At 46.0% G+C, this 12,717-nt stretch overlaps 2 protein-coding genes across 3 annotated transcripts in view; both read left to right on the forward strand.

Moving 5' to 3' along the window:
• The first annotated feature begins 225 nt into the window (after nucleotides 1-225).
• abrab (actin binding Rho activating protein b) lies at nucleotides 226-3,270 on the forward strand. Its single transcript, XM_062410278.1, has 3 exons — nucleotides 226-299; nucleotides 424-1,098; nucleotides 1,314-3,270. The coding sequence occupies exons 1-3, from the start codon at nucleotides 226-228 to the stop codon at nucleotides 1,795-1,797; spliced, it is 1,233 nt and encodes a 410-aa protein (XP_062266262.1). The 3' UTR covers nucleotides 1,798-3,270.
• Nucleotides 3,271-4,509: 1,239 nt separating this feature from the next.
• samd12 (sterile alpha motif domain containing 12) overlaps nucleotides 4,510-12,717 on the forward strand; it is an 86,285-nt gene continuing 78,077 nt past the window's right edge. Inside the window, exon 1 of one of the 2 annotated variants that reach the window (XM_062410586.1) lies at nucleotides 4,510-5,003. In XM_062410586.1, coding sequence (XP_062266570.1) covers nucleotides 4,991-5,003 — 13 coding nt within the window. In that variant the 5' untranslated portion in view covers nucleotides 4,510-4,990. Of the gene's footprint in view, nucleotides 5,004-5,338; nucleotides 5,639-12,717 lie in introns of those variants that run through there. The other variant, XM_062410585.1, reaches the window with a different exon arrangement.

Genomic DNA, 12,717 nt, shown 5'->3' on the forward strand with positions numbered 1-12,717 from the left:
TCACGACGCTGGAAAACCAAACCTCCTGGAACGTGAGAGCAGATCCTCGTCTCCTCCAGGTTTCATGTTCTCTGCAGCTCAGAAGTTCCCTGGTTCCTTTCTCACCTGGGTCAGAGTGTGGATTGACACTCTGTGGCTCCTTCAAGCTTCATTAAAGCTTTACACTGTTCATCAGTTTATGAGATTATCAAATGCTATGTCTCTGATGGATCTGCATGATCAATCATGAGGGTAGAATGTCCTGTTTACCTCCAGTTACAGGCTCTGCAGTCTGTGATGAAACACGAGTGTGTCGGGGGGTGACCAGCGTCAGGGAAAGACGATCAGCTCCGTGGCCTGGGATGACTCAAATACTTTCCGTCGAGTTGGGGTTTGCTCTCCCCACTTCAGAGCTGCGGCGGAGAGGAGATGAGTTAACTGTAGAAAGTCTGACGGCTCACTTAGAAGCAAATATTCTGTCAAACCTGACACGCAGAGGAATCCGAGCGCCAACAAGAACATCAAGAAGCAGTGGGTGATGGACAATGAGGACAAGCAGGTGGGTGAACCCAGTGGTTGGGCTCCTTCTACACTGGGAGGACCGACTGAGGAGCCCAGGAAGACGTGGGTCCCCAGGACACCTGCTGCCGCTCAAATACAACCAACGGAGGGGTCTCAAGTGAATGCACCTTCTTCTGGAGAGGCTCAAAAGACATCAGCTCCTCAGAAGAAGATCGAGGAGCCACCGGTTACCTCTGCAATCAAGACGAAGCAGGTGGTGACCAAGAAGATCACGAGAGAGGCTCTGCCATCGGCCGAGGAGATCGACAGGCTGTTGGCGAAGAAAAGATCGCCCACGCTCCGCAGGAGGTGTTCCAACATGGTGTCGTCACTGACCAAAAGCTGGAAGAAGGTGGAGAAAGAGCAGAAGTTCGGGGAAAAAGGAGCAAGAGCAGCAAAGTCACAGACGGGTGGTTTAGATAAAGAGGAGTGTGGATATCGTGAGAAAGAAGATGATGCTCAAACACACACGGGAAACACTTTGAAAGAATCAGAGGAAAAAGACGGTGAAGGAGACTTTGAGACATGGGTGAAGATTAAAAGACCTTCAGTTCCAAAGTGAGTATCTTCTGCAAGTTAATTCTGCACTTTGGGCAAAGGGTTCGGGTTAGAGGCCTTAAAGGCACCAGAAGGACTCACATTGATGTCATCACACACGCACATTTAGGTTTGCTATCCATTATGTCCTCTTGTATCTCACGATAGACTCTCATCTATTAGACCTTGCTCCAGATGTATTATTGTATTTATTTGGAATCCATGATCTCTTCCAGATACAAAAACGAAGCTGAAGATGCCAACAAGATCAATGCTCTCTCCAAGAAATACAGCGCCGTGGGAATCCTGAAGAGCCGCTGGCAGAGCTGGGCCTCGGATCACACGGTGACCCAGAGACTAAACCCCTTCAGCGAGAACTTTGACCACGACTACTCCATGTCCCTCCGCCTCCAGAAGGGCGAGGAGGGCTACGGACGCCCCAAGGAGGGAACCAAAACAGCGGAGCGCGCCAAACGAGCCGAGCAGCACATCCACCGCGAGATCGCTGACATGTGCTTCGTGATCCGGACAATGGCCGACCCGGACCCGGACGGGAAGACCCGCATCACGTTCGGGGAGCTGTTCGACAGATACGTGCGGATCTCCGACAAGGTGGTGGGGATCCTGATGAGAGCCAGGAAGCACGGGAAGGTGGCGTTCGACGGGGAGATGCTGTGGCAAGGCCAGGATGATGGGGTGATCATTACGCTGCTGGTGTGATGCTAACTACCATTTACAGTTGTTATCAGACGTGGGCTAAGAGGAGGATTGAGAACACAGTTTGGCCTGGTTCTGCTCACTGGACTCCTGCAGAGCAATGTCACAGGGATACAGACGAGTCAAAGCTTGGGGAGTCATTTTGAGGTTTTGATTCACGAGCTCTGGAAGAGATGAAGTCCTGGATTCTTGGCCTCTCGTGTGTCTCTCCTGCATTTGCTCTACGCCTCATGTTGATGAGATATTTAAGTACGTGTTAATACGCCAAACAACCGGCGGCTCTGCAGTAATTCAGACACGGATTTGGTTTCATCGCCTGAATTCCTGCAGCTCAGCACTCATTAGACTGTAGCAGGCACAATGCAGGGGAACAGAGCCGAGCACAGCACTTTTAAATCTCACGGCCTGTTAGACTGAGGCTGTTATAATTAATGCAAAGGCAGACTAGGACTCTCTTGAGGTATAACCCCCCCCCCCCGTTATTGATTTATCAGGTTTTGTCAAATCCCACACAGAACACAAACACAAAGAAATACAGGCACCTGGTTATGTACTGTAGAGTCAAAGCTCAACTACTGAACCACATGGTGAAAGTTTTTAATCTACCTTTATTTAAGTATTCAGTTAAAAGTAAAAGTAGTGTAGTGTACAGTATTCAGTGAAAGGTATTTTTAGTTTTTGGGCCACTAGGGGGCAACAATAAGAAGCTGTGAGCACGTCTCATTATCCTTTAAGTTGATGAGTGGGTTTCTTGTTTTTCAAACTATTCAACACAAGTTGGTGCCACTGACTTTCCATCAACGTCTCTGTGTTGCAGGCTCAATACACTTTGTTTAAGTTAAAGCAAGAATATTTGGACTTTTTCTGTATAATTTGGATTTGAACTTATTATATTTTGCCTCTACATTTGCACATTAAGTGTCCTCCTGTAAAACATTTGATAAAAACCCATTAAGACCTTTAAAAAATAGAGGAGATCAGGAAGAAGACAGAAAAACACTCTGTGACACGTACGTGTTACCAATGCAACAAATAGAGACTTCCTCATACTGCACATTATCTCTTCATCAATGAATAATGATGCTTGATGCATGAAGCAGCCGTCTGGGACAGATTCTGATTCCTTCTTGCAGTAACTGCACCACCTGCCCTAGTGAGACACTGCAGCCTGAAGGGACCTGCAGCTTCTCCCCTGCATCTGCTTCCATTTTGACTTACGAGTGCAGCGGTTGTAAACCCGCCTGGTTGGACTGATTTACTCGGCCTGTGTTAACGCTCTGCAGTCTACTTCAGAATAATACTGCCCTGTCATCAGTGAATCCTCCTCAAATGGTTGTATATCAAACTGTCTCTTTTTTTAATGTTTCTGTGCTGAGCGTTTTGCGCAGAGTGTTTTATAAAGTGCCTATGGTGCAGAGTGAAAACTTTGCATTTATCCTACCTGGTTTATCTGCAATGAAAATGAATTGAAATTAAAATGGCCGCTTGATGAACTGGTGTAGTTTATCCGAGGAGGTAGAAGACCCCCCCCCCCCCCCCCCCCCCCCGCCCCCACTGGCTGCTACAGAGAGCTGGTACATGTTTTTTTAAAACAAGAATATGTATATTTGTGTTAAAATTAAACAAAATCGCATGTCTAACTAGCATAAGGGTGAGTGTAAAGCCGATAAGATGAACGGTGTGTGAGATACGTGTTTCATATACAAACAGAAATATTTTTAGATTCACTGTTTCTATGCTCAATCTACCAAATAATACAAAAACAGGTAATAATATGACAGAATAAACAACCTTTGCTTACAGGAGCAAACGTTGCATCCTCAATTAACATCCTGAAAAGCAGATGACACACTGCATAAGCTACTCTAGGACAGTAGGTGTGCCGTGTTGGAACTGTTCTGTATAATTAGCTCTAACAAAGAGGATTTACAAGTCTTTTCTGTCGCTGGCAGTTCACAGCCCTGGTAATTACAGTCGACACATTTAGACTCAGTCACTTTCGAAGTATAAGCCGCTGTTTTCACTGCTCTCGGGAGTTGAGAGCAAAAAAATAACGAACGTTCCACAAAAACTGAAATCTGTGGATGTCGGGGAATTTTTAGGGCCCAATTCAAATGCACAGTGTGGAAGGTGCATGGTGCATAGTCCATGAGAAATAATAACAGTGTCTGTTTATATAATCAAACCAGTTCTCCTGAGATCACACAATCTGTGTCCAGGTTATAATACCGATCTGGTGAAGGTACTTTAAGTGTCTTTGTACCTGTTCTAATGGGAAAACTTTTCTGATGACCTGCAGTTACCAGTTAGCGAAGCCTATTTCAATGTGAAGTACACAACTGCCAAATACAAAGCTGGAACCAATTAGCTTAATCTAGCATAAAGATAGGAATCAGGGGAAACTAAGTCTAATATGTACAACAACATGGTTTAAACAGGTTTATGTGTGTGCGTGGTGCAGTTACCTTACTCGAATCACGATGAGGACACCAGGTAACAAATGGAGACACCGACAAAGTCAATGCACCTGTTCAGGAACTAGTCACATAATAGGAACTAGAGTTTAATCAGAATTTTTTAACACTTATATTTCAGTTTTTGTTTGACTCCATCAGATGGTAACCAGATGTGTTGACCTTTGGACAGAGCCAGGCTTCTCCGCTGTTCCCTTGTTTCCGGACTTTGCGCTAACAGAAGCTAAACTGGCAGTCGGGACCGTGTACGAAGTATAATTCATCAGGAGCTGTTCATGTATGGTAATTCAAAAATCTTTACTATCAGGGATTTCCGCCTAATTTCTTTTGTGTACAGATGTAACATGAACACGCATGGATCTAATAGCCGATAAGTACTACGATAAAATTCATGATACACTGAGGAAATCTTGTTCCTTTATCCAACCTGAGAAAAGAAACATGTCAGTAAGTCCAGAGACTAAACACAAGTAGAAACTCAGGAGGCTCCAAGTCTTAACTGACTTTATAAAGTGGCAGTTACAGACTTCAAAGCCCCCCACCCGGAGAGCAGCGAGCACTACACTTCCCAGCATCCTCCGGGGGGCGGCGGCAGCAGCTGTGAGCTCCTGCTCGCCCGCGGTAAAGTGATGAGAAAACGAGGAACAAGGTACAATGTGTGGTGAGGGGGGGAGACGAGCTCTACATTTCACCGGTGATGCACGGATCTGCGGAGGAGCGCGATGGCTGTTGAAGGTAAGACGCGTCATTCCATCAGGACGTTCTGCGCTCTTTATTTCCCCTTAACGCAAAGGATAATAGGAGGACTGGAGCTGCGTGTGTGTGTGTTTGTTGTGTGTGTGTGTTGTCGGGTCAAACGTGTCAGTCGGTCGCAGCCTGTGTTGTGTCTGCACCAGCCTCTCTGTCCTGGTCATCCTCTGGTATCACTCCTCCATGGAACCGCTGCTGGTCTCTGCTGATGCATGACCATTACGCGCAGCCTCTGTGTGGCTCCACGCGCGTGTGTGTGCGCGCGCTACGGGTAACAGGTCTGCAAACCCCGAGGAGCGTCCGGGTCTGTTGTGCGTAACCATCCCCGGTGTTGGTGCACCGGCTGCTGCGTCTTGGCTCCCCCCCCCCCGTCGTCCTCTGGATGTAAGAGCCACACAGCTGCTCCGTGCTGTGGTGCAACAGGGTTTCTTCTTGCTCTGCTCATCCGGCATCAGGTGGTGAGTGACATGTGGATCAGGGGACACGTCTCCCTGTGATTGACACTTGAGCTGTTAATTAACTCCGGGACATTAGAGGTGAGACCTCCAAGTCTCCAGAGATGCTCGGCCAGTCTCCTCACCTGATCGGGGGCATCTTGTGGATCCAGAACCCAATGAGAGGTAGGTTGAAAAAAGGCTGTTCCAGTCCACAGTGTGTTTTCTGTGTGTTTGCCCACGCAGGTGTGGTTGGTATGAGGCAGTGGCACAACTGCATTCCTCACCCGGATCAATCATCTCTGACTTGGCTCATTTCAGTGCACAATGTTGTGTTGTGTGACCTGAACCTGTCTCTCCTGTTCGTCCCCTGACGTGTGTGCTCCTTTGTGTGGAATTGTTGTGTTGTTTGCCAGCACTGATAAGATTAAACAACTGAGGCTGATCTGCATGCGGAGCTGTAAATGTTGTTCTGCCGCATGCTTCTCATGTTTTCCCCACGTCAAGGCTTCCAAAATAGATGCGTGAAAATCTGCAGGATGCTGTTTGCATAAAATCTATTCCAGGGATCAGCCTCTCTACACCTGAACTGCTCAAAAGGTGACATCTTAAATCCCAGCAGGCATTTTCTCTTTAAGTTAAATAATTTACCTGAAGCCTCTCGAGCTCCCTGGAGGCGTCCAACCTCCCACTTTTACGACACCTGCTCAACAGTATCAAACAAATCTCTTGCAAGTTGCTCCTTTCCCACTCTGGTGCCGCAGCTCCTCTTAGTGGTGCCGACCTACAGGTGTAAAGACATTACCACATGTGTCAGAGCCTGAAATAGGCCTGTGTGTTTTAATGCAGCAGCAGCCATAATGCTGCCAAGCCTCCAGCATCTCCCCGAGCTTCCTTCGCACACGGTCTCCTGGGATCCATCTCTCAAAGCCGCAGAGAAGGCGGCGAGCGGCGGTGCTGCCTGCAGATGCAGACTTTGTTCCGGGGCTGAATTCTTCATCTGCTTTGTCGGTTTCTTCCTCCCGTGTCTCTTACTGATTTTATCCAGGCTCACTCAGATGAACAAAAACCCAGCGCAATTCCAAAAGTTATGATTCCATTTTTTCTCAGTGTTATCTCTCGGTTTCACGTGGATTCATGAGGCTCAGAGAACCCTCACCTCTCCAATCTCTTGCTGTAAGATCCCTCTCAGTCTGAGGAGTAGAATACTTGGAGGCTGCATATATCAAAGCCCTTTCAGACATGAACTCTGGGAAATGCCGGGACGCTTTTCGTAGTTTGTGTTTCACGTATGAAGAATGTTTCGGGTCAGACGTGTTCACAGCGACAGTGAAATGTCCTGAACATTCAGGTGAAGGGTGGTGTCTGGGTGGAGCAGCAGGAGGCAGGACATGACGTAAATTCTGCTGCGGAAATAATCCGTTTTTCTCGACTCTGGCGTTTGGCTTCATCATCTAAAGCTCTTGAATCTCTTTGTCTTTCCGACTTTCCATCTTCGTCTTTTTCATCTGGAGATATTTGTGTTCTTTTTATTTTCTCAGTTTAATGGCTAAATTAGACATTTTACCTGGTGGGGGTTGAAAGGCTGGATAGGCTGGAAAATGTCCAGAGCGACTGATTCGAACATTTTCATTCTCCCGTACAGCCCCTCTGGAAGTATCCAGGTTTCAGTGCATGTCTCAGAGCAGCTACAGCGTCACACCCGGCATCACTGTGATTTGTGACTTGAGCAGCTCAAGCATCTATAGGAAAATTCTGTCCCGGCAATCGTGATTCACCGACTTGTGTCACTGAGAGAGAGAGATGAATTCTGACTCACGTCCACTGAAGCTGCAAGAATTGATACGTCTGTCGGAATTTGGGGAGAAAACTAAACACCCAAGGTCAGAGCGGATTTTGCTCGAGCAGCCGAAACGTTGTATTTTAGCCCCGTTCTGCACTGTGGTTGAAATATAATACTTTACCAGATTCTTCAGTGAGATATTGTATAAGTTACTTCACACCACTGTATGTGTATACAGACTCCATTATTCTTTCTTATTGTAGAAAATGCTCCAGAAGCACGGAGCTCACTGATCCTCCATTTCTAAATTTGCCACATTTGGCTTTAAAAGCCCCGTTTCTTTTTTTAGATTGGATCTAATTTAAAAACTGGTTTTGTTTCTGTCTCTGTGCTACAAACAGAAACGGGACAAAGCACATTCGCTTTCAATTCAAGATGAGACGTTTGAGAGAATCACAACTCCGCCGCGTCACGGTTTCTGTGTTTTTTGTTCCACTGCTCCACAAACCCCTTGAAGACAGAGAATATAGGTCAGCTCTTTAAACATTTATAACACATGAGAAGACAATTAGCTCTTTGGAAACCGCACCAGTTTTTAGTGGTTCTCTCCATGTGAGCTTTTCTGTGGAAGACACTTTGACTCAGTAAAGTTAATGAGCCACATGAACAAACTGAACAGATTCCCTGCAAAGCTCTGCACACATGATACATAAAGCTGGCTAATAGTTTTGGCAAATTCAAATCAGGGTCTATAGTGGGAGTGAAATTTGATACAAGCTGCTAATAGTTTAAATTCTACAACATAATCTTTTAAGGAGCATTGTTTCTCCCTGCCTGTATTGTTTTGAGCAGCCTTTGCAAGTGTAGCTTGAAATTAAAAGCTCGGTGGATAAGAAAGGTTTTGTGTTGGTGCCAGTGTGTGTCAGTGTTTCCCCGACACAACTCTTCTACCTGCAAGGAGACGAGAGTTGCATCATGAATATTAGTTCATATTATACACTGACAAAAAAAAAAAAAATAATCTCAGAAGCAAATACAGATTCAAATCATTGTTTTAAGGCATTTGAATCCCCTTCCTCCAGATGAGGAAGAGCACTCGGCCTCTTGTCCTCAGCTCGGTCTGAGGCGTCTTTCTCTCAAAAGACAAAGGGACGGTTCAATGATGATACATCAAGTTTATTCTTAACCATATTGACTGAATTCTACCTAAGAAGATCAGGTCCTAAATGGTTAAGTTGTTGAGTGAAAACACAGGTACAGACGGTCTCTTCTGGGAAACATTCACACTGCTGCATGTGGTTATAAGAGACGCTGAGAGTTCAAACCCTTCATCCCCTCTTCCCATCGCCGTGTGTTGGGTTCATCAGAAAAAGACAGAAATGGTCGGAACCCTAATCCAGCACCAGATGTGCTTAGAGAGGGTTTTCAGAAGCAAACAGCAAGTCGTCCATCCTGAATCACCACGTAGGTCACATGTCCCTCGCATACAAATGTCCCAGTGGCAGGTCTGACCATTGATGTCTTGATAACAATAATAGACACACAGTCGAGGTCCCAGCTTGGTTTTTATTTAGCCACAAAACCGAGTTTTATACTAAAGAGAATAGTAGGAAGCTTAAAACAGGATTTATTGAGGTAGAGCTAAGGTCTATAGACTGCGAGGATGAGAAGTGTCTTTGTTCGATTCCCTGGAGTGTAGATAGAGGTGTTGGAGTCAGCAGGTGGATGAGAGAAATCCCTGTGGGAATCCTGAAGGTCATGGTAGAGATGAGAAAAGCTTTCTTTCCTGAGAGCAGGGTATGACATGCAACACAAGTCCCCAGTGGAATCCAACCAATCGTGTTATAGCTACATGTAACGCACATTAACCAGCCGACCACCGGCATGTTGTGTTACCCTCAGTCTGAGAGACACATTCAGGTTGCACAAAGGTTTTCATCTTTTCATGTCAGCGTAGGAGGCTATAAAAAAAAATACACAACCTCCTGAAAGGCTGTGGTTTCATACAGGCACAAACAAACACGTGACAGAAGCAATAACTGTGTGCATATACACGGACATTTAGAAAAGAGCCAGGAACTGGACTTCCTGTCCAGCCACAGCAGTGTTTACCCCTGTGGCTCAGCTTGTCCCTTTCACTCCTCCATTCTGTCCTGTGTGCATCGAGCCTCTTTGAGACGTGCTGCCCGGCTCTGCCTGCCTGTGCATCCATTCAGAAAACCCCTTTCACATCCATCCCACCGGAATCTGGCACTGCAAATAGAATTAGTAGAATAAACATGTTTATTTCGGTCGGTGGAATAGGATTACATGTTTGTCCACTGAATCAGGAGCTGCTGCGGTGAGGGGGCATCTTCCAAACCCTTCATGAACAGGGGAAGGGGATTAAGATGACCAAGATGTGGCAAATGTCATAGGAGAGTGGTGTTGTGTAATCCTCCCCTGGGTGGACCTACAGCCATCTTTGATGTACCATACATAAAGGGCTGCTGCCCGGAATCCACAATGAGAAGCTGAGCAGAAAATAAAAATAGTAGTTGTGTGCCACAGACTCGTCCTCTCCTCCGTGTCAGCGTTAATCGATGAGTCTATTTCCTCATCCACAGAGATGCAGAGACTTTCGTGGCAAGATTGATACACGGTAAACCGCAAATCTGTCTGACAAACGTCGGGGGGGTTTTGCTCATTACAATTCTATTGGATGTGTGTCTGGACTGAGTGCTTTCAGCCGGCTCTCCGTGCATCAGTGTGTCTGAGTGTCAGCGTGAGAGAGCAGCTCAGGAAGGTGAAACCAGCAGGAGACTGGTTCTCTGGTGGAAACAGTAACTTTGACATCAAGACAACAAATTAAATCCAAAGAGCAAAGAGTTGAAATAACTGTAATATTGAGCATGATATCAAGCTGTTTTCAGACATGACCTGCAGGTAAAGTCTGGACCCAGTTCTCCAGACTTCATGTGAAACTGTCCAGACCTCAGTGCACGTCCTGAACGCAGCTCAGCGTGAAACCAGACGGAGTTTAAGTGGCTGCGATCTTGAGCTTTGATATTTAACGGACTCCAGAGTTCTATCAAATCTCTCCTCTCTCTCCACCTGACCACCAAACAGCCCAGTGGAAAACACAGGAATAACCAATTGAAAGCACTGTATCTTGACTTGTAAACCCACTGTGCTGAAGTGTCACCTGTAGCCTCCAGATGCTTTACACACCATCGCCATTCCTGCACATTCCCAGTGATGTTGGGGGAGCAGCTGTTGATTTTGCACATTCGATCCCATGATTATGCAAATGAGCGAGGGCATTAACGATCAGACGAGTGCAGCTTCGTGTTATCTTTGTGTTCTGGCTCCTTCACGGCAGCATCTGGCCTCTATTCCATTTCCCTCTTTTTGAATGCACTGCAACATCAGCCTGGGGGGGGGGGTCGTTGGCTCTCGTCCCCGATCACAAACGGGGCAGAACAAAACCTACACAGCGTCTTTATCGACCTCCCATGAAGAACGAACACCAGTGGAATGAAACCCAAGGGAAGAGACGCTCTTCTCTCTCACACAATTGTCGACCTTTGTGCTTTTTTGTGAACACTCAGCAACATTTCTGGAACCCTGTTGTGTTGAGTGCAGAAACTTGGCAGTGCGTCCGCTCCGGGCCCCCCCCCCGATGACCGTGAAATTCAAAGCTGCAGATCTGAGCCGGGTGATGCGGTGGCCACAGATGGAGGGAGTCGGTGTCAGGTGGAGGTTTTCATGGTGTGACGCGGTGGAGCAGCGCTACACGGTGGACGGGATGACAGCTTCTAATGGGGGAATATGGTTGAAATTGGATTTATTAGAAACTGTGTTTGTGAAGCGAGGCCAGTGGGAAAATGGACTATTTGATCATTTATACTCCCATTCAGAGATTCATCCAGTAGAGGTCGACGTGCAATCAAGAGTTTCTGACGATAACAAACATGGCGACAGTAGAGGAGGTTTTGATGATCAACCTTCAGAAGGAGGTAACAGCAGCTGTTTGTCCATCGTACACACGCTTTTTAGTTTCGTAACCAACTCGCAAAGTATTTCCTCAAAAAGTTCTGCCTTTGTTGAAACTTCTTCTTCCTGGCCAATGAAAGCCTCACTTGATCTATTAACTACTCTGCCCCCTAGTGGTACTGCTTCATTTTGTCTGTGTCGTCGGTGTCTTAAGTTTTGAGAAGACGTGAACAAATACAGATGAAACGAAAGGTCCGACCAAAGAGCAAAGGTTAAGAGCTGCTTTGTTTTTCTGTTTCCAATGTGATGTGGATGTTTTAGTACCAAAATAAAAATATTCACACATATTTAAAATGCGTCTTAATAAATCCCTCTGGTGTCTCCAAACACAGTGGCCATGACACTGAGGAAGTTCTAATTCCTCAGCTTAAGTCGAGGACTCGCATGCGATGCTCGGCTCGGAGGCGAAATATGACGATAAAAGCAAAGGATTGCTGTGTCAGTGGTTCAGAACAGACAGCCAGAACCAAAAGGTCAAGGCAGAGAGGCCAATAAGAAGAGCAAAAGGTCATCACATGTCAGGCATGCTGGAGCGAGGAGGCTGTAACCTGGAAACCAGAGGAACCAGTGAGCTCATTGTTCACAGTGAAACTCACAACTCACTGCTCTTCATCTGAAAGGGGCAGGAGGGTTTGGGTTCGATCAAACCTTGTGCTGTGTCACACATTTCATTGCTCTGATTGGTTGTAGGTCTGTTGTTGATGATGCCCCTTTTTAAAATACAAAAGAACTGGGAAGGTTCCAGACCCAATTTTGTAAGGGCAAATTTGTCAGAAGATACAAGATGAGGCTGAATTTTACAGGAAAATAAAGAGCTAAAGGTTAAGAAGAACTATTTAACTGCATCACCAGTTCTTTTTTCATCCCAAATTCAAAGTCAGCATGTTCATCTCATTGAAAAGCATATTTCTGTAAGTTAAAGTTGAGGCCACACGTTGTTGTGCCATTTAAAAACTTGTGTTGCTGCATTTAATGTTGATTGGTCACGTCATGGTTTACAACTAATCTGCTTAATAAGCCGATCAGCTCCATGGGGTCTGCACAATAGAGAGCATAGACTTTCCTGCAGTAGTTTTTCTTCCGATCATGACACTGCAGCATAAATGTTGTGTCTACACAACCTAATAATAGACTGTGTTGACTCTGCAAACTTCACAGCAGGAAGGAAGGTGAAACGATTCACTGGACGATGCCCAATGACATCACAAGCTTTCCCACTCTGCGATGGTTCCATTACCGTGGCCAAGAGCAGGGGAAGTTTCTGCCTTTTTTATCAAATATTAATAACTGTTCCTCTAAATGAAGAGGCTCTATTCTTGTCGTCCTCTTTCCTGTCGGCCTTTGAAGCGCAGCACGTTAAAAAGCTAAAGCCTGGGACGCTTCCCTGCAGCCAAAGTGAACAGCAGTTATATTTATCTCATCTGTGTGGAAGTGGGTCATTTCTCTC

The sequence above is a fragment of the Platichthys flesus genome, chromosome 17 (assembly GCF_949316205.1).
Source record: "Platichthys flesus chromosome 17, fPlaFle2.1, whole genome shotgun sequence".
Lineage (NCBI taxonomy): Eukaryota > Metazoa > Chordata > Actinopteri > Pleuronectiformes > Pleuronectidae > Platichthys > Platichthys flesus.

What these genes read in the sequence shown, in the direction of transcription:
- abrab (XM_062410278.1), top strand. Translation starts at nt 226, where the DNA reads ATGAGGGTAGAATGTCCTGTTTACCTCCAGTTACAGGCTCTGCAGTCT. An exon ending in AAACACGAGTGTGTCGGGGG is followed by an intron (nt 300 to 423) that starts GTGACCAGCGTC and finishes AGTTAACTGTAG; the next exon opens with AAAGTCTGACGGCTCACTTA. An exon ending in AAAAGACCTTCAGTTCCAAA is followed by an intron (nt 1,099 to 1,313) that starts GTGAGTATCTTC and finishes GATCTCTTCCAG; the next exon opens with ATACAAAAACGAAGCTGAAG.